Below are 27,591 nucleotides of genomic sequence, written 5' to 3' on the forward strand. Positions count from 1 at the left end.
AGAGCATCAAGTGTTTTCTAAATCCTCCACACATAGACCACCTTATTAAAAGGAACTTTGTTTTCAGAGGATTTATTAATCATATTTATTAATCATTTTGTATTAGTCATATTTTAAAATCTCTTAAGTAGTAAGAGATTTTATCACATGGCCATATATATATGTGTGTGTGTATTTTATAATCTGGTGACTGCCAACCATCTCTTCTGGTTGAATAACCAAACTCCATTTGTACTAAGGAAATAGTTGGGAGCAAATAGGAATGGAGAAGCAGGGGTCTTTGAGCTCTAAAGAAGCATCAAATTCAGTGGCATAATATACAGTTCAATTGTACTAGAAATCTCCACTGAATTAACTCATAGTGGGACAGAATCTTGGGATTAGGAGGGACCTTAAAAGTAAGACCACTCCCTCTCATTCATTTACTCTTTCCACAGATATTTTCATATGTCGGACTTGTACTAGGTACTGGGGATTCAGTGAGGAATGAAAGTAAACGTGGGCCATGTCTTCATAAAGCATTTAGTCTACTGTTGTATCAACTAATCTCACAAAAATGTGAATAGACAGCTGTGACAAGCCTATGAAGGAGAAGTACATTGCTCCTCAGAGGTTCATAATTAGGATAGATATTTGACCTGTATAAAACGTCTGTAAGGAAGTGAGGCTTATCTGAGATCTGACGAGGAAGTGTTAACTAGTGAAGAGACAGGGGAATATCATAAAAAAGTAATAGTATATCACAGACCCTGGGATGGGAGGGAGCATGGCTAGTACTTGAGTATGAAAGAAATTGTTTCTTCTTTATTTATGGTATATTATTCAACATTAGAATTTAAGAAAATATATTTGTTTACTTGTCATATTTTTAAAAGTTGAATGTTGAGATTATCAACTAAATTTTATGTTTCTCCCCATTCTTCAAGGTTAGTCAAATTTGCTTTATATAATTTTTGCTATGTGTTGTAGGTCATACAAATGAAATATTAAAGAGTTTTTTTAGTTAATGCATCTTTTATTATTAATGTATTTTTAATCATTTGAAAGTATTATTACAGAATTATCTTTCTGTTTCTCTTAATGCTCTTTGACATTCATTGATTCTTTTATTCAGTCACATTTATTGAGTATCTACTACAGCTGTGTAAGACAGGTAATTACAGTGTAGTATGAAAAATGCTAAAACAGAAGGAAGCTAAGGATGCTTTAGGAAAATATGCATTCATTCATATTTGTCAGGTGCCTACTGAAGGCTAGGCATTGTTCTAGGCACTAAGAATAAACCAGCAAACAAAGCAGACTTGGTTCCTGCTGTCATGGAGCTTACATACAGGGGAGAAATCAAATAATAAACCAAAAGATGATTTCATATAGTAATAAATGCTATTCAGAATTGGAGCAATTTGATAGAGAATGATGGGGTACTTTTGCTTAAATGGTCTGGGAAAGACTCTAAGAAAAGTGAAATGTAAGCTGATAGTTGAATAATGAAATGAAGCCAGCCATCCAAAAATCTAAGGGAAGAGTGTTTTTCACAGAGGAAACAACAGTCAAGTCCTTGATATGGGAAAGGGTTTGTTATTATTAAGGGACAGAAAGAAGGCCAGTGTGGCTGGAGCCTACTGAATGAGGGGGAAAGTGATGGGAACTAGGCAGGGGCCAAATTGTGGAGGGACCTGTAGACCGTACTGTGTTTGACTTTCTTTGTAATTGCCTTTGGAGATTGAAAAGCAGAAGAACGATAGAAATTGATTTGTGGATTTTCTTTATTGAGGTATAATTGATATTTCAGGCATATAACATAATGATCTGACATTTGTATATATTGCAAAATAATCACCACAATAAATCTAGTTAACATCTCTCATCACATGAAGTTATAAAAAAATGTTTTTCTTGTGATGAGGACTTTTAGGATCTCTCATAGAAACTTTCAAATATATAATACAGTGTTATTAACTATAGTCACCATGCTGTACCATTTTATAATCCCCAGGACTTATTTATTTTATAACTGGAAGTTAGTACCTTTTGACCGCTTTCATCTATTTCTCCCACTCCTTACCCTCACCTCTGGTAACCACCAATCTGTTCTCTATATCTTTGAGCTTGGTTGCTTTGTTTTTTGGTTTTGGGGTCTTTTAAGATTCCATATGTAAGTGAAATCAAAGTATTTCTTTCTCTGATTCCTCTTAATATTATCACAAATGGCAAGATTTCATTCTTTTTTTATAGCTTAATTTTATTGCATATATATATATGTGTGTGTATATGTGTATCTATCTATCTATCTATCTATCTATCTATCTATCTATCTATCTATCCCTACCATGTTTTCTTTATCCATTCATTCATTGATGGACACTTAGTTGTTTTCATATTGTGGCTATTGTAAATAATGCTGCAGTGAACATAGGGGTACATATATCTTTTGAAATTAGTATTTTCATTTTCTTTGGATACATACCAAGAAGGAAAATTGCTGGATTATATGGTAGTTCTATTTTTAATTTTTAAAGGAACCTTCATACTGTTTTCTATAGCAGCTACACCAAGGTACATTCCCACCAATAGTTTACAAGAGTTCCCTTTTCTCTACATAATTGCCAACACTTATTATTTCTTGTCTTTTTGATGATTGCCATATTCTAACAGGTGTGGGGTGATATCTAACTGTGGTTTTGATTTGCAGTTCCCTGATGATTAGTAATGTTGAGCATTTTTCATGTTGGCCATCTGTATTTCTTCTTCGGAAAAATTTCTACTCAGAGCTTCTGCCTCTTTTTTAATTGGATTGTGTGTGTTTTTGCTATTGAGTTGTATGAGTTCATTCTATATTTTGGATATTAGCCCCTTATCATATATGATTTGCAAATATTTTCTCCCATTCAGCCTTTTCATTTTGTTGATTATTTCCTTTACTGTACAGAAGCGATTTAGTTTGATATAGTTCCCCTTGTCTTTGCTTTTGGAGTCAGATCCAAAAATTTGTTGCCAAGACTCTTGTCAAAGCTTAATACCTGTGTTTTCTTCTTGAAGTGTTATGGTTTCAAGTCTTAAATTGAAGTCTTTAATCCATGTTGAGTTAATTTTTGTATATGGGATAAGATAGTGATCCAGTTTCATTCTTTTACATGAGGCTGTCCAGTGATTTGTGCTTTTAAAAGATCATTCTGGGGGCATCTGGGTGGCTCAGTAGGTTAACCAACTCAGTTGGTTAAGCGTCCAACTCTTGCTCAGGTCTTGATCTCAGTGTTAGGAGTTCAAGCCCTGCATTGGGCTCCATGCTGGACATGGAGCCTACTTAAAAAGAAAAAAAATCATTCTGTCTGTTGTGGCAGAATAGCAGACAGGTAAGATTGAAAGCTGGGAGGGCAGCTTAGAGTCTCTTGAAGTAATCCAGGCAAAAGATAATGGTGACTTAAGGGGCACCTGGGTGGCTCAGTTGGTTAAGCGTCTGCCTTCGGCTCATGTCATGATCCCAGCATCCCAGGGATCGAGCTCCCTACTCAGTGGGGAGCCTGCTTCTCCCTCTCCCTCTGCGACTCCCTCTGCTTGTGCTCGCTCTCTCTCAAATAAATAAATAAAATCTTAAAAAAAAAAAAGATAATGGTGACTTAAAATCTAAGAGATGTTGAGATGAAAAGATTCATAATATAGTAGATTGAACCATATAAAATTACTGAAAATTTCACATGGTTTACTTTGGAGATAGTAGGATTTGCTGATGGGTTAGAAATGGGCTATGAGAGAAACAGAAAAATCAATGATTACTCCTCTAAGATTTGGACCTAAAAACAAGGTGGGCAATGGTTTAATTTACTGAGATAGGGGAAGAGGAGATGATTTGGGATAGGGAACAGTCAAGAGTTATGTTGGAGAGGTCTCCTGTTAGACATTCAAATGGAGATGCTAGGTAAACAGATTTAGGCTTGTCCACCTCGGGGAAGAGTTTAGGGTAACAAATACAAATTTGGAGGTTTTTGGCATAAAAACGATTTAAAAGTTTGGGGGAAGATTAAAATTATCTAGAGAGTATATAAGTGAAGAAGAGGCTCAGAAGAAACTCTAGAAGTCTGAAAAAAGAGAATCCAGCAAAGTGGATTGAAAGGAATGGTTAGCGAGGTGAAAGAAGAACTACAAAAGTATAGTATCTTTGAAGTTCAAAGAAGAACTTAGTTCAAGAAAGAGGACATTCCCATGTATTGCTGGTGGAAATGTAAAATGTTGTAGTTATTTTGGAAAAGTTTGACAGTTTCTTAAAAAGTTAAATGTAAATTTACCATACATCTCAGCACTTACACTCTTAGATATCTAACCAAAAGAAATCAAAATATAGATCTACACAAGGACTTGTACATGAATGTTCATAGCCAGAAAGTGGGAGCAATCCAAATGTCAGTCAGCTGCTGAATGGATAAACAAAATGTGGTATACCAATACAATGGAATACTATTCAGGAATAAAAGGGAGCAGTTTGATACATGCTACAACATGGATGAAGCTCCAGAGCATTATGCTAATGAAAGAAACTAGATACAAAGACTGTATAATGTATAATTTCATTTATATGAAATGTCCAGAAAAGGCAGGTCTGTAGAGATAGAAAGGAGATTAGTGGTTATCTGTGGTAGGGGATGAGGATGGGGATTGTTTGCAGATGGACACAGAGGATCTTTGGGGAGTGGTGGAAATGTTCTAAAACTGGATTATGGTGATAGCTGAACAGCCCTGTAAAGATCCTAAAAATCATTGAATTGTACACTTAAAATGGATGAATTTTATGGTATTTAAATTACATCTCAGTGAAGATTTTTTTTAAAAAGGAGTGGACATTCTAATTTTCCCTAAGATGTAAAAAGATGAAAAAAGCATTATTTCTGCTGTAAAAATAAGAGAAAGTCTGATAAATTACAAGGTCAGACTTTCTGTGAATCTATCAGAAAGCTGAGACAGCAGGGCAAACAAGTAGCCCTAAATCCAAGGAAGACAAGAGGCCTCCTTCCAAGGAGAGATGGGACCCCAGTACTGTTTTACTTTTGGCAGAGCACGGGCAGAAAACACAGCTGCTATACAAATGGGATCGAGTGGAAAAGGTGGACAACATGTGTGAACAGATGAGGGATTTCAGCTGAGAGATAAAAATAGTCAAATGAAAATAGTAATTTTTTAAAAGTACAGTGTCAGAGATGCAGTCCTTCAATATGTCCATCAGAAGACTCATCAGTAAATTTAGAGATAGGTCACTAGAAACTACCCAAGCTGAAACCACAGGAGAAAACAAGAATGAGGGAAATAAAAGAGAACAGAGCATCTAGCATCTGTGGGATAATATCAGATGTTTTTGCATATATGTAATTGGAGTCCTAAAGAAGAGAGAGCAAATAGGGAAGATGAAATATTTAAAGAGAATTTTCCAAAAATAATGAAAGTCAAATCACAGGTTTGAGAATCCTAGAGAGCCCTGAGCAGGATTTAAACAAACAAAACAACACATCAAGGCATACCCATATTCAAACTGCTAAAAACCAAAGATAAAGAGAAAATATTAAAGGCAAACAGAAAAAAGAAACACACCCAGAAGCATCTAGATAAAGATTACAGAAGACTTCTTATCAGAAACTATGTAAGCCACAAGACAGAGGAATGTCTTTTTAAAGTACTAAATGAAGAATATAAAGAGGAATCTTTTGAATATAAAGAGGAAATAAAGGGGGCTCCTTCGTGGCTCAGGTGGTTAAGCGTCTGCCTTTGGCTCAGGTCATGATCCCAGGGTCCTGGGACCCAGCCCCCTGTCAGGCTCCCTGCTCAGTGGGGAGTCTGCTTCTCCTTCTTCCTCTGCCCCTCCCACTGCTTGTGCTCTCTCTCACAGGCTCTGCTCTCTTTCTCTCAAATAAATAAAATCATTTAAAAAAAAGAAGGGGAAATAAGGAAACTTCAGACAAAAGCTCAGAGCACATCTATGCTACAAGAAATGTCAGAAGAAATATACCCAGACCAAAATGAAAAGAAAGAGGCAGACAGAGGGAGGAAGGGAGGTAGGGAAGAAAGGAAGGAAAGAAGGAAGGAAAAGTAAGGGAAGGGAGGAAGGAAGGGAGGGAAGGAAAGAAAGAAAGAAAAAATAAATAACTAGAAATGGCAAAAATGAAGTAAATATGCAAGACACTTTTTAACTTTATTTTGTCGCTTTGAAAATTTTTGCCTAAAGCAAAAATAGTATTGTATGCATTATATTTGCATACAGTATATCGTAGAGCTCATAGTATGTACAAAAGTAAAATGTATGACAATAATAAAATGAGGGAAGAATTGTGATAAATTTGAGGGTAGATTGTGATAAATTCAAGATGTTTATTCTAAACCCAAGTTAACATCTAATAAGTTTTAGAAAAAAAGCTATAACTATTAAGCCAATCATGAAGATAATTATAAAAAATAACTACCTCAGCATAATAAAGCCCATATAGAAAAACCTACAGCCAACATCATACTCAATGATGAAAAACTGAAAGCTTTTCTCAGGAATAAGACAAGGTGCTTGCTTTCACCATTTTTATTAAACATATAGTATTGGAAGTTTTAGTTAGATCAGTCAAGAAAAAGAAATGAAAGGCATCTAAATTGGAAAAGAAGAAGTAAAGTTAATCTCTCTTTGCCAAGGACACGATCTTATATGTAGTAACCTTTAAATCAAACTATTTCAACAATTATATTAAATATAAATGGTCTAGGAGTGCCTGGCTGGCTCAGTCGGTAGAGCAGGTGACTCTTGGTCTTAGGGTCATGAATTCAAGCCCCATGTTGGGTGTAGAGCTTGCTAAAGAAAAGAAAAGGAGAGGAGAGAAGAGAAAGAAAAAAAAAAGAAAAGAAATGAAAGGGAAAGGAAAGGAAAAATGTAAATGGTCTAAACATCCAAATTAAAAGACAGATTAAATGTGGTAGATATGTGAGAGACTTTGAGAAACTCACTAGGTCCAGACTTTGTAACCTGTTGGATTTGGGATTCGAAGAAGAGGCTTTTCTAACTCCCAAGATCTAGGATCTCGTTACTTTCCGTATAAGATTTTCAGTGACGAGTTTGTCTATTCTTCTCCCTGTAAGTTTATCTTTAAAAATTTCTTCTTTTTTCCTTTTTTAAAAAAGTTTTTATTTGAGAGAGAGGGAGAGAACAAGAGAACAAAAGCAGGGAGGAGGGGCAGAGGGCAAGTGAGAAGCAGGCTCCCCACTGAGCAGGGAGCCTGATGCAGGGCTTGATCCCAGGACCCTGGGATCATGACCTGAGCTGAAGGCAGACGCTTAACCGACTAAACCACCCAGGCATCCCTCTTCTTTTTATCAAACTAAGATGATGCCTCAACCAGTATCTTTCTTTGCATATCTAGCATGAACACATTTTTACACAAACATTTGTATTATTTGTAGTATTTATGTTTTTGCCAAGTAGCATTAAACTCCCTTGTAGGGAGATACAAGAGATCAAGTTCTTGATGCATGTCCCTATTTTTCTCTCACATATTTTATCTCTGTTATTTATTGCGAACAAACTCTCCCACAACTTAATGGCTTAAACATCAATTTTCTTTGCTTACAATTCTGTGAGTCAGCAATTTGGGCTGGACTCAGCCAAGCAGTTCTGTTGGTCTCACCTGGGGTCCTTCATGTGACTTCAGTCATCTGGTGACTTAACTAGAGCTGGGTGTTCTAAGAAGGCCTCACTCACGTGTCTAGGGTGCATTGCTGGTTGTCGTCTTGAGTCATGTGTCTTCAGATGAGCCCAGGCTTCTTTACTTAGCAGTTGTAGGTTTCCAACAGGGCAAGAGTAAAAGCTGCCAGGCATCTCCAGGACTAGACTTAGAAGTTCATGCAGCGGCCCATCTGTTGCAAAGCAAGTCATGAGGCCAGCTCAGATTCAAAGAGTAAGAAAAATAGACTCCACTTCTTGATAGGAGTAGCTGCAACCATTAACCTTAAGAGTTATTTTTGACATATTTATCTTTTATTCTCACAATATGTGGTTAAGCTTACCGATTGCATATTAATGTCACCCTTTGTTCATATTTTATTCTCTTAGAAAGTATCTTCCTCTCACCTTTAAGAAAGTACCTTTCCATCTGTTTTCAAAAACTTGTTGTCTCTTGTGATCTTAACAGCTGTTGGATTTTGCTGATGTTACTTTAGGTCTTTGTATCTTAATATATCCTTTGTCTTAAAAGAGATTTATCTGAGTTCTTATATTTATAATTCCTTTTTCTTTTTGGCTTCTTCTTTCTTAGAGATCTGAAAAATGAGATCCAAAAGCATTCTTATACCTCCTTTCTTCTTGACAGATGTAAGATCTTGTATTTAAAGGTTTAAAACTTGACAAATAAGTATCTAGGGTCATTCTTTGAGGATAATTGCTGAGAAATGCTCTATCCCCTCTCTTGTTAACCAGGCTGAAGTTACCTTTCAGCTCAGAAAATTTTTCTTTGATTTTTTTTCCCTCTGATCATGATTTGTACAGCCCTGGCATTTTCTCTTGTCTCTCTTATCCTTATTATTTCTAAATCGGATACCCTTTTTCTGTTTTTAGGCGTATGATTCTGGACCTGTAATATACCCGTTTGTATAATGGGGATTTTCTGTATTAATATATTTTTAGAATTCCTGACTTTGTGCTCTATAGTATCAACTCTGCTCTTTTGAATGCTCATTGATATTTAGTTTAGTATTTATAATCTGGGTATAGGTTTACATATTGTTACACATGCCTTTTGGGAGACAGTTATTTCTCTTTTTAATCTCTTTTAAAGTAGACTTTATTAGTTCATTCCAAAATAGAATCTTTATATGTTTAATAAAGTTGATCTTTTTTCTCGTGATGAAATTGGGAAATTACATTCAGAAGAAAGAGAAAAGATTGGGGCACCTGGGTGGCTCAGTCGTTAAGCTCAGGTCAGGGTCCTGGGATCGAGCCCTGCATTGCACTTCCTGCTCGGCAGGAAGCCTGCACCTCCTTCTGCCACTCCCCTGCTTGTGTTCCCTCTCGCTGTTTCTCTCTCTGTCAAATAAATAAATAAATAAAAATATTTTTTAAAAAAGAGAAACGATTACCCATGGTCCTACCACGTTAGAAAGAATCTCTGTTACACCATATTAGTATGTTTCTTTTCAGTCTTTTCTTTAAGAAATTTTTATTTGAAGTGTAACCTCCTTGTCGGAAAATACACATATTTTAATTGAGCAGCTCAGTAAGTTATCAAGAAATGACCACACCTGTGTAACCACCATTCAGGTTAAGATACAGAACCCTACCAGAATCTCAAAAAGTTCTCTCATGCTTCTTTCTACATCTTGCCCCCATCCTTCCCAAAAGTAACTACTCTTCCAGTCGTTTTCCATATGTATGCATATTTTTCATAGTTGTGGTTATATTACATATGTAAATCTATCTTCTGGGACTCCTAAAATTCTTGGTAAATATAATCTTTAATGAGTGAGTATCCTACACTATCCATGATAGGACCATGTATGCACTTTACAAAGATTTTTTTTAGGGCAAAAGAAATTTTGTATATTTTCATTTTGTTTCAGTGGAAGATGCTTAAATTTGGCTCTGATTTAAACCAGTTCTATAGATGTGTTTTTAAAAGTATCTTTGACTTTGTTGACATTTTAGTAAAAAAAAATTTTGGCAATATATACGTATATTGAAACATTATGTTGTACACCTAAAACTAATGTAACTTTTTTTTAAAGGACAAATTTATAAAGAAATTTTTAAAAATTAGGCATCATTTAAAATTTCAGCTCATGTTTTGATTCAAATCTCTCTACCCACAGTCTTAGATGCCACCTTTACGAATTGACAGTGGATAAAAATATTTTGCAATTCTCAGTATGAAGTTGGAAAATTCAATTGTAAAAGAAGACCAGCATTATTGGTAGTTAAGATAACTAAATTCTTTTCACCTTTTATCGGAGGTGATATTTTCTGCATCTGTCACAGACTAGCTTTAGAGCCAAAAAGAACATGTGCCAGAAGCATCCAGTGTCCTCAGGCATTATTAGTCTCTGTTGTTTCTTCTTTGATGCTCTCATAATTGTGTGATTTGTGGCTGAAAATTATATAACAAGGGCCTGTTTTCCCCCAGCTGTAAAACATTCTGAGGCTCAGCTTGGTAGGACCTTGGTGTATCCCTAAGGTGGATGTGTTAACCTGTGTCTACTGCTTGCTGGGCTTCATGGACAACCCTTGCAGTGAGAGTTTGCAGAATTATTGACATCTTAGTCTCTGCTGCCTCGGCTCCCAATCCTGAATCACCCACTTTCTTGCTCATTGTCATCACTTCTGAGAAACCAAGCAAAAATGCTGACTTGGCACACCACAAACTACATTTTCACAAAAATTTCATCTGGGCTCTTGGTCCTACTCAACTTACGTTTGAAGTCATTTTGATTTTCTAGCCCATTCATTCTCCACAATATCTTTTCTCAGCCTCCCACAGTATCATTAACACTCTGGACACGTGACCTTACTTGCTACTTAATTGTAAAAATAAGCAAGAATGAATATCTTCTTCCCTCTCTATCACCTCACAATATCTGTGGTCTATCTCTGTTTCTCCCTTTTCCAGTGGGTTCCTGATTTTCTCACTGACTTCCTCATCCAGGTCTTTGCTTCCTCAGATGTACACAGTGCTTTTATAGATCGTCAGCCAGTTCTGTTCTCTATTTTCAAAACTCACTTGACCTCACTGTCCTGTCTCCCTACCAGTAAATTTGGCTTTTCTTCCATTATTAGACATCAAGAATTAGTAGGTTTACCTGCTGCTTTTACTCTCTCAAAATCAACATTCTCTTTTTACACCCTTGTATCTGTCTCCCTTTCATCATTCAGATGTTAAGCCCAAAAAGTCACCAGGAAACCCCCGAAAACCAAGTTAGCCTTTTCCCAAATTTCCTTCTTCTTTAGCTATATGATTTAGATTTGTTTAAAGAAAAATCTTCTCATCCTGTTGCTTTAATGCTAATTGTACTAACCTCATCTTCTTTACCCCTTTGCCAAATGTCTTCATCTCCAGTTTCTTCTTACCATCCTTACAGAAGTAGACATCCTTTAATATCAATTAATTTAATTATATGCTAGGGATGCTTGTCCCATTTATCCAATTGCATTTACTGTGTGGTTGCAATAGATGTCTTACTTTTACCCTGGTATTCCTAACTGCTCAATTGATTGCATGATGGGCAAGACCTGAGAAGTCATCCTAGTTTGCTTGTCTCCCTAAATTCAAGTGGGCATCAAGTTTATAAATTTCTCCTCACCAATATCTCTGAAATCTGGACCATTCCCTTCTAGCTCCATTGCCTTAGATAAGCATTTATTAGTATCTCTGCCATGGTTGCTGCAGTAATCTCCTAACTGGTCTCTGAGCTCTTTTCATCATTCCACTGATTCTCAACACTGCTTCTGGGGAGAGCTTTCCATAATGCAAATCTGATTTTGTTAGTCCTTGACCTGAAATCTATCAGTGGCTTCATTAAAGGTAGGAACAAGATGAGAATTACCATCTTCACTAGGATAATCAACATGGTTCTAAGAGGCATAGCCAATTAGTAATAGAAGAAAACAAAATGGGATATAAATATCTTTAAAAGTTAAAAATATTGACAAAGGTATTCGTATCAACTCCATATGATTGTCAATGTTATAATCCAGAACATCAACTTTAAGCCTGTTAAAAATTATGAGTTCAATAAGATCAGTAAAAATAAACATGCAAAAATGAATACTATGTAGATGTCAGTAATCAAGTTAGAAAATACAATGGAAAAAATTACATTTGCATGGCAGCAACTGTGTGTGCATTTGTGTGTGATACATAAGAAAAATAATTTTTAATATGCAGGATTCTAGATAAAGAAATTATGTATCTTTAATAAGGGACTTTTACTTTTTTAAATTAATTTATTAGAGAGAGAGAGAGAGAACAAGCAGGAGGGGCAGAGGGAGAAGGAGAGAATCCCAAGCAGACTCCCCAGTGGGCAGGGAGCCTGAGGTGGGACTAAATCCCAGGACCCCAAGATCACGACCTGAGCCGAAATCAAGAGTCAGTTGCTTAACTGAGCCACTAGGTGCCCCGAGTCTGAATTTTTAATGTTGCTTTTAAGATTCACTATAATCTGTACTGCTTTCTAATTGTATTTCCCACCATCCCATGTAATCCCTCTGTTAATATACCAATTATATTTTGTAATTTGTCATCTCCATGTGTTTGCCACTGTTCCCCTCACTGTTCCCCACTTCTGCCTTTCAGAGTCTGGTACAAGTTCTTCTCTTCCTTCTCTCCTTTTGTTTTTTGCTTCAGTAAATATTTGAGTGACAGCTCTGTGCCAGGAAATACAGAGTAGATTAATGCAAACTACATGATAGATATGTACTAAATAAATACTGAATAAATGAATGAATGAATGAATGAAAAGGATTTTTAGTATATCAAGTCAACTCTTTCCTTACTTTTACTTAAACTCCATCATTAACATAATAAACCATGTTCTTCTCTGTAGTCACTTCCTCCTGTAAGTTGGTTGAGTAGGTAAAACATGTTCTTTCTTTAGCCCGTAATTCAATACACTGCGACATAATAACTGGGCTGCTTTTTCCAAATTTAGAGTTGACTGTTAGGGATTTCTTTCATTCTCTCTTCATCCTTCTGCCTGTTCCGCTTGTTCATTTTTACTAAAAAGGCTGTATGTCGTACAGATAGTTACAGTAAATTGAACAAGTTTCCCAAGGGCAAAAAGCAATGTCCACAAAATTGAGAGTAATAAGAAATTTCTATTCCGTTTTTCAAGAAGCCTTCATTATGTTTTAAAGAACTGACATAGTGAGAAATTCATATTTCTAATTAGTGTGCTTTTTCTTAAAACTTAGGAATATTTGTTTTGCTATTAAAAGTGAAAATAAAATAACTAAAAATTGAACTTACATGGAATTTTATCCTATTAGTTATTGTTCACTACCTAGAAGATAGAAGATTTTTAAAATAATAATGAAGAAGATTTTGTCTTCAAGTTTTACATTAAGTGAAGAAATACAACATTTTGACAAACCATTTTTCCTATAATGTTGGTAACTTTAATTCTGAATTTTAATGAAAAGATTTGCGTTTTGATGTGAGATTAAGGGAAATTCAGAGAGCATAGGGATGACATGTACTACAGTGGAGGCATGCAGATTAAGGAATACATTTTCCACTTGAATATCCTTGGGCAGAAGAGGTAGAGTCTGGAGGCTCCTACTCCGTGGTATCCACATGCACACTCACCGTCAGGGGAGAGGGTCAAACAAGATAGGCCTTGGCAGCCAGCCCTCAAGAAACCCTAGACGGGAGTCAGACATGAGTCAGAAAAAAAGCCTGTCTCCAAAGATTAAGAGTTTCATCTGAGGAGTTACAATGTAGTTTAGTTGTTTTAAAGCTAGAACTTTTAGGTCTTCATTTATTCTTATTTATTCCACTGCCTAGAACACTTTCCTTCTCTCTAGTGTGTCCCCCACCTCCAGCAAACAATAGCAACACCAAATGCTGTCTGGCCGAGGCATCCTTCTCCTTTAAGCCACAACTTAGATGATATTTCTTCCTGAATATATCCACTTTCCTCACATTTGGTTATAGTGACCCCTACCTCTACTGGATCCTATAATTCGTCTATCATTGTCCATATTTCTCTGCATTGTAGATGTCTATTTATCCATCTCTTTGCCAGACTCCAGATCTGTGGGGTCAGAGACCAGGACCATCTTGTTTACTGTAATGTCCTCAGCATGCATCTGACAGAGGACATACCCGATAAATATTTGTTAAATAAATGGATGAATATAAATGTGCATATATATATACATATATATATATACACATATATATGAATTATGTTTTAGATAGCCTTGTAGTGTAGAGGAATATTGGACTAAGAGCTCCTGGGACATAAAAGAAGGCTCCCTGTGAAATCTCTTTAAATAATATTCATGACACTCAACAATCCCATATATTCCCCATTCCCATACAACTTGTTGCCTTCACCCAGATCTCTGACCTCACACCTGACCAGGTGCTCCTTACCATGGGTGAGGCTCTACTCCAGAAAATCTCTGGAGGAAGAAAACCACTGCATGGATTCGCTCACTCACTCATTATTTCATTCATTCATTCAACAGTATTTACTAAAGGTCTACTCTACAAAACACAGGAATATAGATTTGACCAAGATGTATAATTGCTGAAAATCCTATTTGGGTTTAATTATACAAAAATGTTTACATCCATATGTGCATGTTGTTAGAGAACAGAAACCGTATTACCCAGCATGCTCTCATTTTCTCCCTAGTTACCACAAAGCACAGAGCCTAATTTATTCTACAAGTGTTGTAATGTGCTCAGCTCTGATGCCTGAAAGCTTTTGCTCCATTTGTTCCCTTTAGTTTAGAACAGACATTTTCCCCTGAATCTGTATTTATTTTATTTGGCCCTGTGCCTTAATCTATAAACCACTTAAGCCCATTTAGAACTCAGCAGGGTGCAAATATCAAATAAAAAAATATATCAACCTATTGGTTTTAACCATAGCTTACATGATTAATAAAATTTTCTTATGTGTTTTAAGTAGAAATTCTGGATACTGCCTCATGTAGAACAGGATCAAGCAGCTACATAAACTTTGGGGGTAGGGTTGCTTCAGGTGGGGCTAGTGTTCTTTAGAGAGCATTCAGTCATGTTTTTTTCCTTGGTCCTCCTCCCAGTTCACCATCTTCCTACCACATATCAGCCTACCAGATTTGAAACTTCAGTTTCAAATAAATGTGAAAGTACAGCATAAGATGTTTTCCATATTAGTTGCAAATGAACCTCTTCTTTCTCCTCAAGAAAGGAAGAGAATTCTCCCTCAAGAATATTTGAATCCCCACTAAATTTTGGTTTTGTTCATTTGTTCATTCATTTATTCATTCATTTATTTTTTAATGTTTAGTCAACAGCAAAAAATTCCCATACATAAGATACTACCGAAGAACTCCAGGTTTGTGCATGTGACAAAAGCCCAGTTAAGAAAATTGATCTACATCAGAGGTTCTATATCAGAGGTTCTCAATTTTGGCTGCATTTTAGAATGTTCCCTCGGTGATTGTGATGCTCTGCTGGGGAATGCTCTGGATTAAACTTTTGGGGTCAGGGATTGAGAAACTGAAGAAAATGATTGAGTCTCTCTCCCCTCCCCCACAGATGTATATACACACAAAATGTTGCATCTTTAGACTCTCTGAATCCCTTCTGTGGACTTGATTTGAAGATCCCAGGGTGTACATCAGCCCTAGGAGATATCAGTGAAGCTGATCTCAGGGCCGCACTTCGAGAAGGAATACTTTGAGGATGGGGAACAGGCCTTTGTGTTTTCACACATCCTCCAGATGATTCTAATGTACACTAACTCTTGAGAACCACTACCCTATAGAAATGCCTTCAGGAAACTACAGTTGAATAGTGTACTTTTGGCTTATTTGAGGGTTGAGATGTTTATTTTAAAAACAGCCATATGAAGAATGACTTTGTATCTCTTGTAAAACCACTCTTTTGGCACTGAATGACTTTTATAATGGAAGCATATTATATATTTCTCTTATAGCCAGGCAAGTGCTAGGAAAAACTTGATTTCTTCTGATGAACTGGTAAATTGATCCTGATATTTGCGTTTCTTGCATTATTGTTTGCTTTTTTTTTAATCTTTGCTGCCAAGAGATGTAGACAATTTCATGCCTAATTTTAACAATTATTCTTAGCTTTTTTTCCTAGTATAATTATCTGTCCATTCCCTCCATTTCATGTTTGTTTTTTTTAATGAAATGGCTTTTCTGTTACTGTCTCATCTCCTATGAGAAAACAAGGGTTATTATGTTCCACAGAAATAATGATTTCCTTGTTGAGGCCAATAAGCTATCTCCCTGTATGTGACCATGTCAGAGGATAATTTTCAAAATAGCGATCATGACTCTCACACAGATATATCATGAACATGTATCAAAGATTTATGTAACTCATGAAAGATTTTACAACTGGCTCAGAGGAACCAAAGAACAGACATAAACAGGCCATCACTGAAGGCTGAAATGAATTTACCTAATAGGTGCAGAACTGGTCAATATCCGCAGGGCAAAAAAAGTGTAATGTTTGGAATGATTTCTGGGGGACAAGGGGAGGCATCAGTTGCATCTCCACAGGACGACATTCATTTGCAACTTTAATGGGTGAGAATCATTTGATTACTATCAGTTTTCTATAACTTTCAGAGTTGTAAAATAACCCAAAGACAGGGAAAGGCACAGACCCCTACAGAACGAGGTAACCCTGTGAGGCCCTAGGACAATGCCGGCATTTCGCTGAAACAACACCCAGCAGTCCTTTTGCTGATTGCCGTCTTTCAGTTTTTCCTGACAGCAAGGTCATGGGCAAAGAAGTGAGTCCCCGTATAGGAGGCTGAAACTGAGAAAGAGGATCTTCGGTAGATGAGAAAGGAGACACCCTATTATCTCTTCTCGTTCTTGATCCCGAGTCTGGCCTTGAAAGAGTCTTCGTAGCCAGGAGTGTATTCCTGGAGATGGGATGGAAAGATGGCTTTTGTCGTGAAGAAGTAGGAGAGGAGCTAGGGAAGATTCCTCGCTTTGTTTGACCAGCTGAAGAATGAGTCAGTCTCATCCTGTAAAGCAGATTGTTTATTTTCATGCCATTCGCTTTACTTATCTTTCGGTCTTTTTGTTAACGCTTATTTTTAAAGTCTTTTTTTTTTTAAATGTCTTTCAGCCTGGCCTCGGATGGGTAGTAGGGAACATTAAGAGAGAGCCTTGTGTTTACTCCCATTCTTAAGTGGGAAGCAGAGCCTCCAGAGGCCATGAGGTGGTGATGGTCATCAATGAGAGCCCCGCCCACCACCGCCAGGGACCACACCACCATCTCTCCTTAGCAGGAAGCCCACTGTACCTCGGAGAGTCAGGCACCTCCTTGTTAGTTTAGTAAAGCGCTTTTCTTCTTACCTATTGTTTTTTTTTTTATTGTAAGCTTTTTTAAACTTGTGGCACTAGCTGGAGTTTAGTTAGTTAATGGAGAAATATTATTTGCATTGATTTGAATCAACTATTCATAATTCCATACCATTTGCAGTTTGAGGTCTTTTTTATTTTACCAATTAATTTATAGATTTATGAACATTTGCTGATTCATTGGCTTTGATATTTGTTAGTTATTGAAGTTCTGAGCAAATAAGTCCCGAGTAAATAACATATGGAAAGGTCTAGCACTTGAAAAAAATATACATAGATGAGACAGGGGTAAATTAATATAATGATCTTTGTGTCCCATGATATAAAAACATATAACTGCAGGACCAGGCAGATAATGAGTGTCAGTTTGCCTTTTATGAGGCACTTATTTCTGGTGGACAGACTCAACAGATTTCGGTTCTGGTTCCAGCTCTGCTTCTTCAGTATGAACATAAGAAAACGTTACTGTCTGCAGTCTTCCTCTGCAAAATACACTCTCTGAGCTAATATTTATTGAGTAGTTACTGTGTTATAGCAAGACACTGTCTGTGCCTCCAAAGGGCCGAAGCCACACACGTCTGTAAGTAAGTACAGCCGAATAGCATGGATGCTGTGAATGACTTCATAGAGGGAGTGATGATTAACCGGATTCTTCAAAAGAGAGGTATTCTCTCCAGACAGAACAAGGCGAGGGGGAGAGGGGAGGGAGGGAATAGAGAGGTCACTCAGGGGAGGGGATCAGCGAAAGGACAGGAGCACAGAGGCATGAACAAGAGGCCGGGATTGAGTGTGTGGGCCCCGTGCAATAAGAAACGAACAAGTAGGTGGCAACCAGATCTTGAAGAGTCTGGTGTTTAATGCTTACGTCTCTACTGCTCTCTCCAGCTTGGATTGTGATCTAAAATACTGTTAGTGAGTGATAAGGAGTTAATATGTTCAGATCAATCTGAGTGGTTCTTGTACTCCGTGACAGCCAGATAATTCAACTGTCCACTGAGACTGTGAGTTCCTTTATGAAACTTGGAGCCTTTGTAACCATTAAAGGTGGGGAATAGAGTGCAAATATCTTTAGTCAAAATCTCTCTTATGCCACTTCATCCTTCATGTCACTGTCTACATTTTTGGTTTTTGTTTTTATTGTGAAAAATTCCACACATATAAAAAGTTAACAGAATAGGATAATGAACTTCCTTCCCTTACCCAGCTTCAACGATTATCAGCATTCTTTTTTTATTTATTCCTCTACTCATGTCCCACCCCCGCTCAGTTATTATTATTATTGCATTATTATTCTTACTATATTTAGGTATCAGTTAGATACATCCAAATGTACAAGTGTTAGGTCTATGTTTTGACAGACGGGTACACTGTGTAATCTACATCCCATCACAATATAGAACATTTGCATCTTCCTCCAAAATTCTCTTCTATCTCTTTCCAGTCTCCCCCTGTCCCCTCCTCTACCCCCAGCTGAAAAAACAAAACCAAACATTGCCCTATTTTTTTTAATCTTAGATTAAGTTTCACGTGTTTTAGAACATATATGATGGAATGTCCTGTAAGTTACTCTTATTTTTGGTTTCTTTCACTCAACTTAATGTTTGTGAGACTTATCCACATTGTTGAGCCTATCGATAGCTCTCTCTGTTGGGTTGCTCAGCAGCACTTCATTGTAGGAATTTACTACAATTTATTATCTTCTCTTGTCAAGGGATATTTTGGTTGTTTCCGGTTCTGTGCTATTGTGAATGACGTTGCTGTGAACATTCTTGCTCTGCATTGTTTCGTAAAGCCATTTTCATTTTCTAGGATAAACCTCTAGAAGTGGAATTACTGAGTTTAAAGATAGCTATATGTTTAACTTCATAGGAACAGCCAGTTTCCCAAAGTGGTTATAGCAGCTGCGTGTGCAAGTTTCAGCTGCACTGCATCCCTGCTGACATTTGATGTTGTCTGCCTTTGATTTTAGCCATTCTCATGAGTCTGGGGTGGTATCGCATTGTGGTTTTTATTTGCATTTCCCTGATGCCTGATGATGGTGAACATTTTATTTTTTGTCTGCTTATTGGTCATATATCTTTGTTTGTTAGTAAAGTCTTTTGCCCGTTTTTAATTGGGTTGTCTTTTCATGAGTGAGTTATAGTAGTTCTTTACATATATTCTGGATACATATTGTCAGATGCATTGGTTTTGGGAGCATTTTCTTCCACTCTATGTCTTACCTATTTATTTTCTTAACAGTGTGTTTTGATGAGCAAAAGTTTTATTTTCAATTGCACCTAACAAATCTTTGTGGCTATTGCTTTCTGTGTCCTGTCTACAAAATCTTCACTAATCTTCAGATTGAGAATATATTCTATGTTTTTTTCTCAAAGCTTTATACCTTTAGCTTTTATATTTAGGTCCATGGCACATCCCCCCTGAAATTAATCTTTGTTTATGGTGTGAAGTTGGGGCTGAGGTTCATTTTTTTTTCCATATGGATGTCCATTCCTAGCACCACTAGTTGTAAAGACTTCCCTTCCCCTGTTGAATTGTTTTGGTACATTGGATGAAAAGCTATTGTCCAAGTTGGGATCTGTTCCTGAATTCTGTTCTGTTCCTTGATCTACTTGTATATCCTTATACCAATATTACACTGTTTTGATTACTATAATTTTATAGTAAGTCTTGAGTCAGGTAGTATAAGAAGTACATTTTTGCTGTTCTTTTTCAAGATTCTTTCAGCTATTCTAGGTCCTCTGTATTTCCACATAAACTTTAAAAGTCACCTTGTCCATTTTCATTAAAAAGCCTGCTGAGATCATGAATTATTTATAAATTATTTTGGGGAGCATTAAATTCGGAACAACATTGAACCCATGAACATATTTCCTGATTTATTTAGGCCTCTTCAGTTTCTCTCAGCAGTGTTTTTGTTTTTAGTGTGGTTGTTTTTCATGTCTTTCATTAAATGTGTTACTAAGTACTTTGTTATTTGATGCAATTGATTTTATTTTTTATTTATTTTTTTAAAGATTTTATTTATTTGACAGAGAGAGAAAGCACAAGCAGGGGGAGTGAGAGAGGGAGAAGCAGGTTCATTCCCAGGACTCCGGGGTCATGACCTGAGCTGAAGGCAGATGCTTGACTCACTGAGCCACCCAGGTGCCCCTACACTGATTTTATGTATCAATCTTAGACTCTGAGACATTGATATACTCACAAACCTTTTAACACCCGGTTCCTGAGCACCACGGCCTTTGCCCCCTTCATGTTTTTATGACTTCTTAGACTTGAATGTCTTTGGCACCCACGTCTGCCCCTAAAGAGGGCCAGGGTGAATGCCACAGCATTTGTGAAGTCTTCCGACACCACCCCACTTTGATGCAGATAGTCCCTCCTCTGAGAGTCTCTGAGCGCTTCTCACTGCAGGTCGTGAATGAACCGTTCTGCGAAGGCAAGAGCTGTACGTTATCTCCTTTCTGTCCCCACGATGCCTAGCATGTGCCTTGGTTCCCACTTTAGGAGTGGGTTTTTTCAACATTTCTCTTGGGACGTATAGGGGATGATGTAGTTCTGGGGTGAGGTGGGGCCGGGGTGAGGTGGGGCCGACGTGAGGTCGCAGGGAGGCAGGAGATCCTTATAGGCAATTTCCGTCAGTTGGGAATAATCCCTGAGGTGTATCCTTAAGAGGGAAATGAAGCCTTCTTCCTATTGAAAATAATGTTTACCAGCGGGCCATCTGCTTCCACTCTCAGTGACCTCGGCTTTTGCTGCCGACCTTGAATGTTTGTAGATTACGTTTCTTTTTACTTCCTTTTTGTTTTCTAGGTGGCTGATTGTGCTTGGGACGAAACAATTAAGATATATGATCCTGTTTGCCTCACTATGCCAGCCTGAGATATACTCCCCCAGTCAGAAGCAAAGGAGACTGGCTGAGAGCTACTTAACAGGAAATAAATTAACTATCGATATCATAGTACTATGCTTTTATGTGCTAGTCAAAATTTCAAATTTTAAAAATTTACCCTGGAATAATTTTGAGGCAGCTGATAAAGACTTTGGCTCACTATTTAAGCCTAGTACATAAGCCATATTTCTTAAGATCCAAGGAATAATTGAAGTTATGGTACCTCTTGTAGTGTCTTTTGAAATGTAATCTCTGTATTGTAAAATGGGTTAAAATATGGGAGATCTGTAGATTATATTGATAGTGATATATTTCATTTTTAATTTGTCATTTTTGATGTAAAATATAATCACTGCTGTTGGTAAAAATTAAAATAAACTACATCTCTTGAGTACTTATGATTTTATGACGTCCTAGCAAGGTTGCTTTTTCTAATACAGTGTATATATGAATACAAATTATATGTAGTATAGAGATATCTGTGGTTCAGTAACAGGGCTCTAATGTAGATTTGATTGATTCAGCAGTATTTATTGAGCATCTACTATGTTCTTGACACACAGACTGAATGAGATTGTCTCAAGGACTGGTGGCATGTTTTAAGAACATGGAATGCTGTGAGTTAAAAGCTTACATGTTTTTTACATTTATTCAAATCTTTTTAGATGTTATAACCTTAACCCTATATTTCTCTCTTCCTACTTCTCTACTATCAATTAAAAAAAAACAAAACAAAACTGGTCACTGGGCAAAAAGTCTTAGGTCCTGCAGTTACCCTTGAAACTGTCCCTAAGTAATGCCATAAACCCTCCTCAGTCAGTACCTCCCTAAATCTCCTTGAAAAATCCCTAAGTGCAGATGATCTGTTAAAAAAAAAAAAAAAAAAGGTAGAAAGGGAAACATTGGTAAAACAAACAACTTTGCATAATATTTATATTTTTATATAATATTAAAATAAAAATGGCAAAAATTGTTAAATTTTCAACAAGTTCTTGAAAATTTTAAAGAGCAAAATGTATTTGTAGTAACACAACAAAAAATAGACTATATATATTGTCTAATATATATATATTTACATTACATATTTGTTTACTTGTCCCAGAAAAAAAAAAATTGACAGCTTACCATGTAAAAAAACAAGACCACATAAGAGACAGAACAAAAGGAACATAAAGTGAAGCCGTGAGTGGAGCTTGAACACCTATACCTCAAAGTCCTAGAAAGTTGCTCCCGGCAGCATAAACGGGAAGCCTGGTTGAGTACACAATTCAGTGCCCAAGACCTAACGGCAAGGACTTCGTCCTGTCGCAGGCGTGGCCCTAGTACCTTTTACCTGGTGCACAGAAGGTGCTCACGAAATATTTGTTACATGAATGAATGTACTCAGGGAAAAGTACAACTCTTTTTAGTTCTTAGACCAATCAGTATATATTGTTTTTGGGAGGCCCCATAGAGAGGACACTACTTTCATAACAAGAGTATAATGTGAGGATCAGGTGGTCAGACACATCCTTAGGGCTGTCATGATGATAAAGCTCATGGAGCTGTTTCTTAGTTCCTTCCAGAACGAGAGGCATCACACCAAGCACAGTTCAGTAAGAGCAGGTTCACAGTGGGGGTTTCTGTATCAGCTGGATTTATCATAGACCTTTAAAAAGACCTCACCCAGCTCCCATTTACAATGAAACAAAATCACTTACTTATTTTCCTTTGAGAATGCAAGAGATTTTATTAAAATAATGGATCATGTATCTTTTGAAACACGTACTTGTGATTTAAAAACGAACATCTCTCTTGATTATCCCCCCCTCGATTTTAAGGATGTGAGAGACGTCTGGAACAATAACTCCTTAATACTTAACTCGGGTGCTTGGAGTCCCTCTATATGAAAGAGTGTGGGTGAATGTTAAATAATTTATTTTAGTTTTTTTAAGATTCCATTTATTTATTTGACAGAGAGAGGGCACAAGCAGGGGGAGCATCAGGCAGAGGGAGAGGGAGAAGCAGGCTCCCCACTGAGCAGGGAGCCCAATGCGGGGGCTCGATCCCAGGACTCCGGGATCATGACCTCAGCCGAAGGCAGTCGCCTAACCGACTGAGCCACCCAGGTGCCCCGAGTGTGGGTGAATGTTTATCCAGTGGGTTCCCTGGAGCTAGGATTGGAAAACTAGAAGGAAAGGTGCTGGATTCTCTCCTGGAAGAGAATTCCCAAGAGTTTTAAGTTCTTGGTGGTTCACAAGCCAAGCAGCCTCTGGACAGCATTGGTCCCTAGGCCACTGAACTCTTAGCTGTCGTCCTGCCTGCCTCTCCAACTTCTCCTGTGATCTGGGCACAATGTGAGAGGATTTCTGCATGTTAGTCCTTTTGATTTACATAACGTCCCTGCAAGGAAGCCCTCCCAGTTTTCCAGACAAAGAAATGAAGAAATGAAGCTCTCTCAGGAGTCTAGGAGCCAACAAGTATAGAGTTGGAATGTGAACTCTGCCGTGACTGGATCTGAAGTCTAAGTTGCTAAGAAACTGACCCTGGGTCTGGAGTGACCCTATCAAGGTATGTCACCCCCAGAAAGATCCAGGCTGAGAGCCCACTCTCTATTCTACCTCTGGCACTTTTTAACTGACCAACTTGGCTATCATTTGGCTCTTCCAAAAAGGAACTCATTAGTTCCTTAGCAGGCCTCTTCTTGAGTGAGATAATCCACTTCAGTGTTTTTTACTTCCATGTATTTATGGAAAACTTCCAAATCTGTATCTCCTGCCTCCCCCATCCAGGTCCCCCATAGCCTTTGTGCTCATTTGCTTCTAACCACACTGGTCTTGCTCCCTAACGGGCTCCTCTGGCGTGTGCTTTCTCATTTCTTGCCGGTACTGTCCGCCCAGGCGCTCACGCAGAGTTAAATACCATTCTTGTTCCTTCCCTTTTGCCCACGTCTCTACTCCAAGTCGAATCATGTAAGTCCTGTCCCTTGAACCCCCTAAATACTTCTCCATTCTGTCTCCTCCCTTCAATCCAATCACCACTGCCCTGGTTCAAGCCATTGTTAAGTTTTCTCTGGACAGTCCCAGCAGATGATCCCTCCCTAAATGAGGGGTCTGTTTCTAGTTTTGTGCCCTTGGAGCTGCCGGAGACAGATCTAAAAATGCGATCTGATTACATCAATTTGAGTGTAAAACCTTTCTCTGCGTATAGGATTGTCTACAGGAAAAAGTTCCAGCTCACGAATCAGACAGCCGCGGTCCTTTGGGACCAGCCCCCGCCTCTCTCTGCAGCATTGCTTCCCTGCACGTGGTCACCCACTTTGTGCTCCACAACACGGCTGTGCTCACAGACCCCCTGTATAAATAATGCAGGTTTTCATTTCTGTTTTTGTCCAACGTAGTCCACGTGCCTGGTTTGCCCTGCTCTTGGCTCAGTGAATTCTTAATTTCTTTTTGATTGAAGTATAGTTTGACACATAACGTTACATTAGTTTCAGGTATACGTTGGTTTGACAAATTCTTTCCCCCTCATTTGAAAGTTATGAGAGATGACTAAAGAAAAAGACTGACAACATACAAAAATTAAAAGAGCAAAACACACCATTAGCAAAGCTAAGATATATTGGAAGGTATATTTGCAATGTATGTAACAAATGGTTTAATAGCCATAATTTATAAAGAGCTCTCAAAAATCACTAAACAACCAAACATAAAAGTGGACAAAGGATATCAATAGATAATTAACAGATGTAAAAGTGCAAATGTTTAATAGACTTCAAAAAAGGTGCCCAGACTTTAATTGACCACAAAGAAATGCAAATTAAAATGGGATTCCGTTTTTTTGTTTTTTGGGGATTTTTTTTTTTTTTTTGGCTTATCAGTTTGGCAAACACTAAAATACCGATGATATTAAGTTAAAGTGAGAGCACTGTTGGGGCGCCTGTCTGGCTCAGTTGGTTGAGGGTCCAACTCTTGATTTCGGCTCAGGTCATGATCTCAGGGTGGTGGGATGAATCCCCAGGGCAGGCTCTGCACTTAGAGGGGAGTCTGCTTGAGATTCTCTCTCCCTCTCCCTCTGCCCCTTCTCTACGACTCTGCTAACACCACCCCCCCCATGCTCATGCTCTTTTCTCTCTCTAAAATAAATAAATAAATCTTAAAAAAAAAAAAGTGAGAGCACTCTTATACACCTGTTTGGAAGGCAGTTTGGCAATAAAGATTTTCAATTACCAGTTGACTCAGCAGTTCTAGTTCTAGAATTCCCTGTCTGTATGTCTCCACCCCAAATACAGAGTATGTAAGAACAAATGTCCAAGGGTATTCATTATATCATTGTTTGGTAACATCTAGATGCCTGTCTATAGAAGAAAGGTTATACTATGGAACAATCATCAGAAAGAATAAGGTAGAACTATGTGTCCTGACATGAAAAATACATTGCTATCTATTGGTGTATTAGTTACCTATTTCTGTATAACAGGCACCCCCAAACCTAGCAGCTTAAAACAACAGACATTTATTTTAGAGTTTCCATAGGTCAGGAATCCAAGGGTGGCTTGGCTGAGTGGTTTTGGCTCAGGTTTTGGCATGACAGTGCAGGTAAGCTGTCACCTGGGGCTGCAGGTATCTGAAGCTCCAATGGGGCTCAAGAATCAGCTTCCAAAGTCCCTCACGTGGTTGTTAGCAGGCACCCACCATGCGGGCCCCTCCACAGGTTGCCTGAGTGTCTCTATAACATAGCATCTGGCTTCCTCCCGGCTGAGTGACAGAAAGAAAGTTCCAGATGGAAGCTTCAGTCTTTTATAACCTAATCTCAGCGAGTGACACCATCACTTCTGCTGTGTCTTACTGGTCACACAGACCAGCCCTGGTACAACATAGGAGGGATTGACCAAAGGTGTGACTACAAGGAAGCAGGGATCTTGGGGGCTGACCTGCCCACAGTACGCTTTTTAAAATAGTAAATTATACACAAATAGGTCGATGTCCTAATTTTATCATTTTTTTAAAAAGGGGATTATGTATGTATAAATAGATACGTAAGAAAACTGTAAAGATTTGCACTAGTAGCCAGCTCTGTGTAGTGGGGTTGGTATGGGGTTGGGGGTAGGGAATATTGAAGATAGCATGTTCAATTATTGTTCTAAAGTCTGTTTTCCTTGTACATACTATAATGGGAATGGGTTACTTTTACAATTAAAAATAATGAAATAAGACCATATTTCCTTCTCCAGGATGTCTTTTCTGATACCTCTTGAGAAAGCTGATTTTATTGTCCTCTTTATTGCTCTCTTGTTTCTGCCATGGGGCCCCACTGTTGCATAAGCCTCATTGTGTTGTCTCACCTGCACCTGTGAATCCTGAAGAACTCAGATGAGTGCTCATCTTTGAATTCTCTGTGGCTAACCAAAACTGCCTGGCCCCAAATACTCGCTCTATATGTTTGCCAAACGAATGACCTAAAGGATTTATTTAATGCCATCAATATGTATTAAGTAGCTCCAAAGATAATGGAGCTTGATACCAGTAGGTCAAATAGCTTTTTGACCTTCAGATCTACATTCTTGTTCAATTAACCTTGCTAAACATAGTATTCTTGTTTTTCCCACTTTTCTTTAGGAGCTCATCTAGTAATTGGTGTGGGAGATGGTATTAATTTTTTTTAAATGAAAGTCCTAATGGAAAAGAATTATATGCAATAAAGTAGAGAAAATGAACTGTTTTCATGCCAATGCAGGTTTCAAGTATTAAGCTAAATTTTCTTGCCTAAATGAGAAGGGTAAGATAGCTGAATCAGCCCCAAATCTTTTACCTAATGTTAGTATCACAAATGGAAGCAATTATAATTGCTGGCAGAAATGAATCATTCCAAAACTGGGTCTATGCAGACAGTTCTTTATTGTGTTCCTTAAGATGGCTTTTATTGGAATGGTCCCCAGAAGCAAAGATTTGTTATTCGCTGATTTCTTTAAAAAGTTAATCTTCAAGGTTTTTTTTTTTAATCTGAGTATACTTTGTTTATATGCTTCTACTACACACATACACATAATGTGACCTGCTGCTTCAGACCCCATTCCCTAAAGAAAGAACATCACTTGAAAAACAGCCCATGAAATGGCCAATAGTGTGTAACCATAGCTGTTCGCAACAAAAACAAAGAATTTCCCAGGGAACCAGAAGCACGGGTTTCAGTAAATTGCTTTTCAGTGTTATTCCTGGAAAGTTGACACACTGAGCCATTTGCAAACATTTTCTTGAGTGTCCACCTGAGGGGGGCAGGGAGGTGGCCCTACTAGGCCCTGGGCAGGACTGGTTGAAACCTAGATCTCTCCCACCAACGTGAGCTCCAGCACATGCAAAGCTGGCCCAGAATAAGGACTGCAGTGATGCTGCTAGGCCCTGGTGGAAATTATTTTTCTGCTCTGGTAAAAATAATCGCGGCTTCAATATCCGGGCTGGAAGTGCCGCGTTCAGCACAAGAGGGGGGAGTATGGAGGAGAAAACAAAAGAATCACTAAAGAAACGGTTCGTGTGTACTAGTTCGTGCAGCAGTTAAGGGCTAGGAGGTTGGGATCCCGATGGCAATGGGTGGCTAGGAAAAGTGAAGGAAAGGGCGAGGTGGTGCGCTGCAATTTCAGGCTCTCTTCCTCGCTCCC

General features: G+C 38.0%; 1 protein-coding gene across 1 annotated transcript in view; it reads left to right on the forward strand.

Annotated features, from left to right (window-relative positions):
• The window catches only part of PEX7 (peroxisomal biogenesis factor 7), an 82,916-nt gene extending 61,558 nt beyond the window's left edge, over nt 1-21,358 (forward strand). The window contains exon 10 of the mRNA XM_006747762.3: nt 20,879-21,358. Within this exon, the coding sequence (XP_006747825.2) occupies nt 20,879-20,947 (69 nt within the window). The 3' untranslated portion in view covers nt 20,948-21,358. The remainder of the gene's footprint in view (nt 1-20,878) is intronic.
• Nucleotides 21,359-27,591: the final 6,233 nt, after the last annotated feature.

The sequence above is a fragment of the Leptonychotes weddellii genome, chromosome 8, assembly GCF_054177405.1.
Source record: "Leptonychotes weddellii isolate Sample4059 chromosome 8, ASM5417740v2, whole genome shotgun sequence".
Taxonomy (NCBI): Eukaryota; Metazoa; Chordata; class Mammalia; order Carnivora; family Phocidae; genus Leptonychotes; species Leptonychotes weddellii.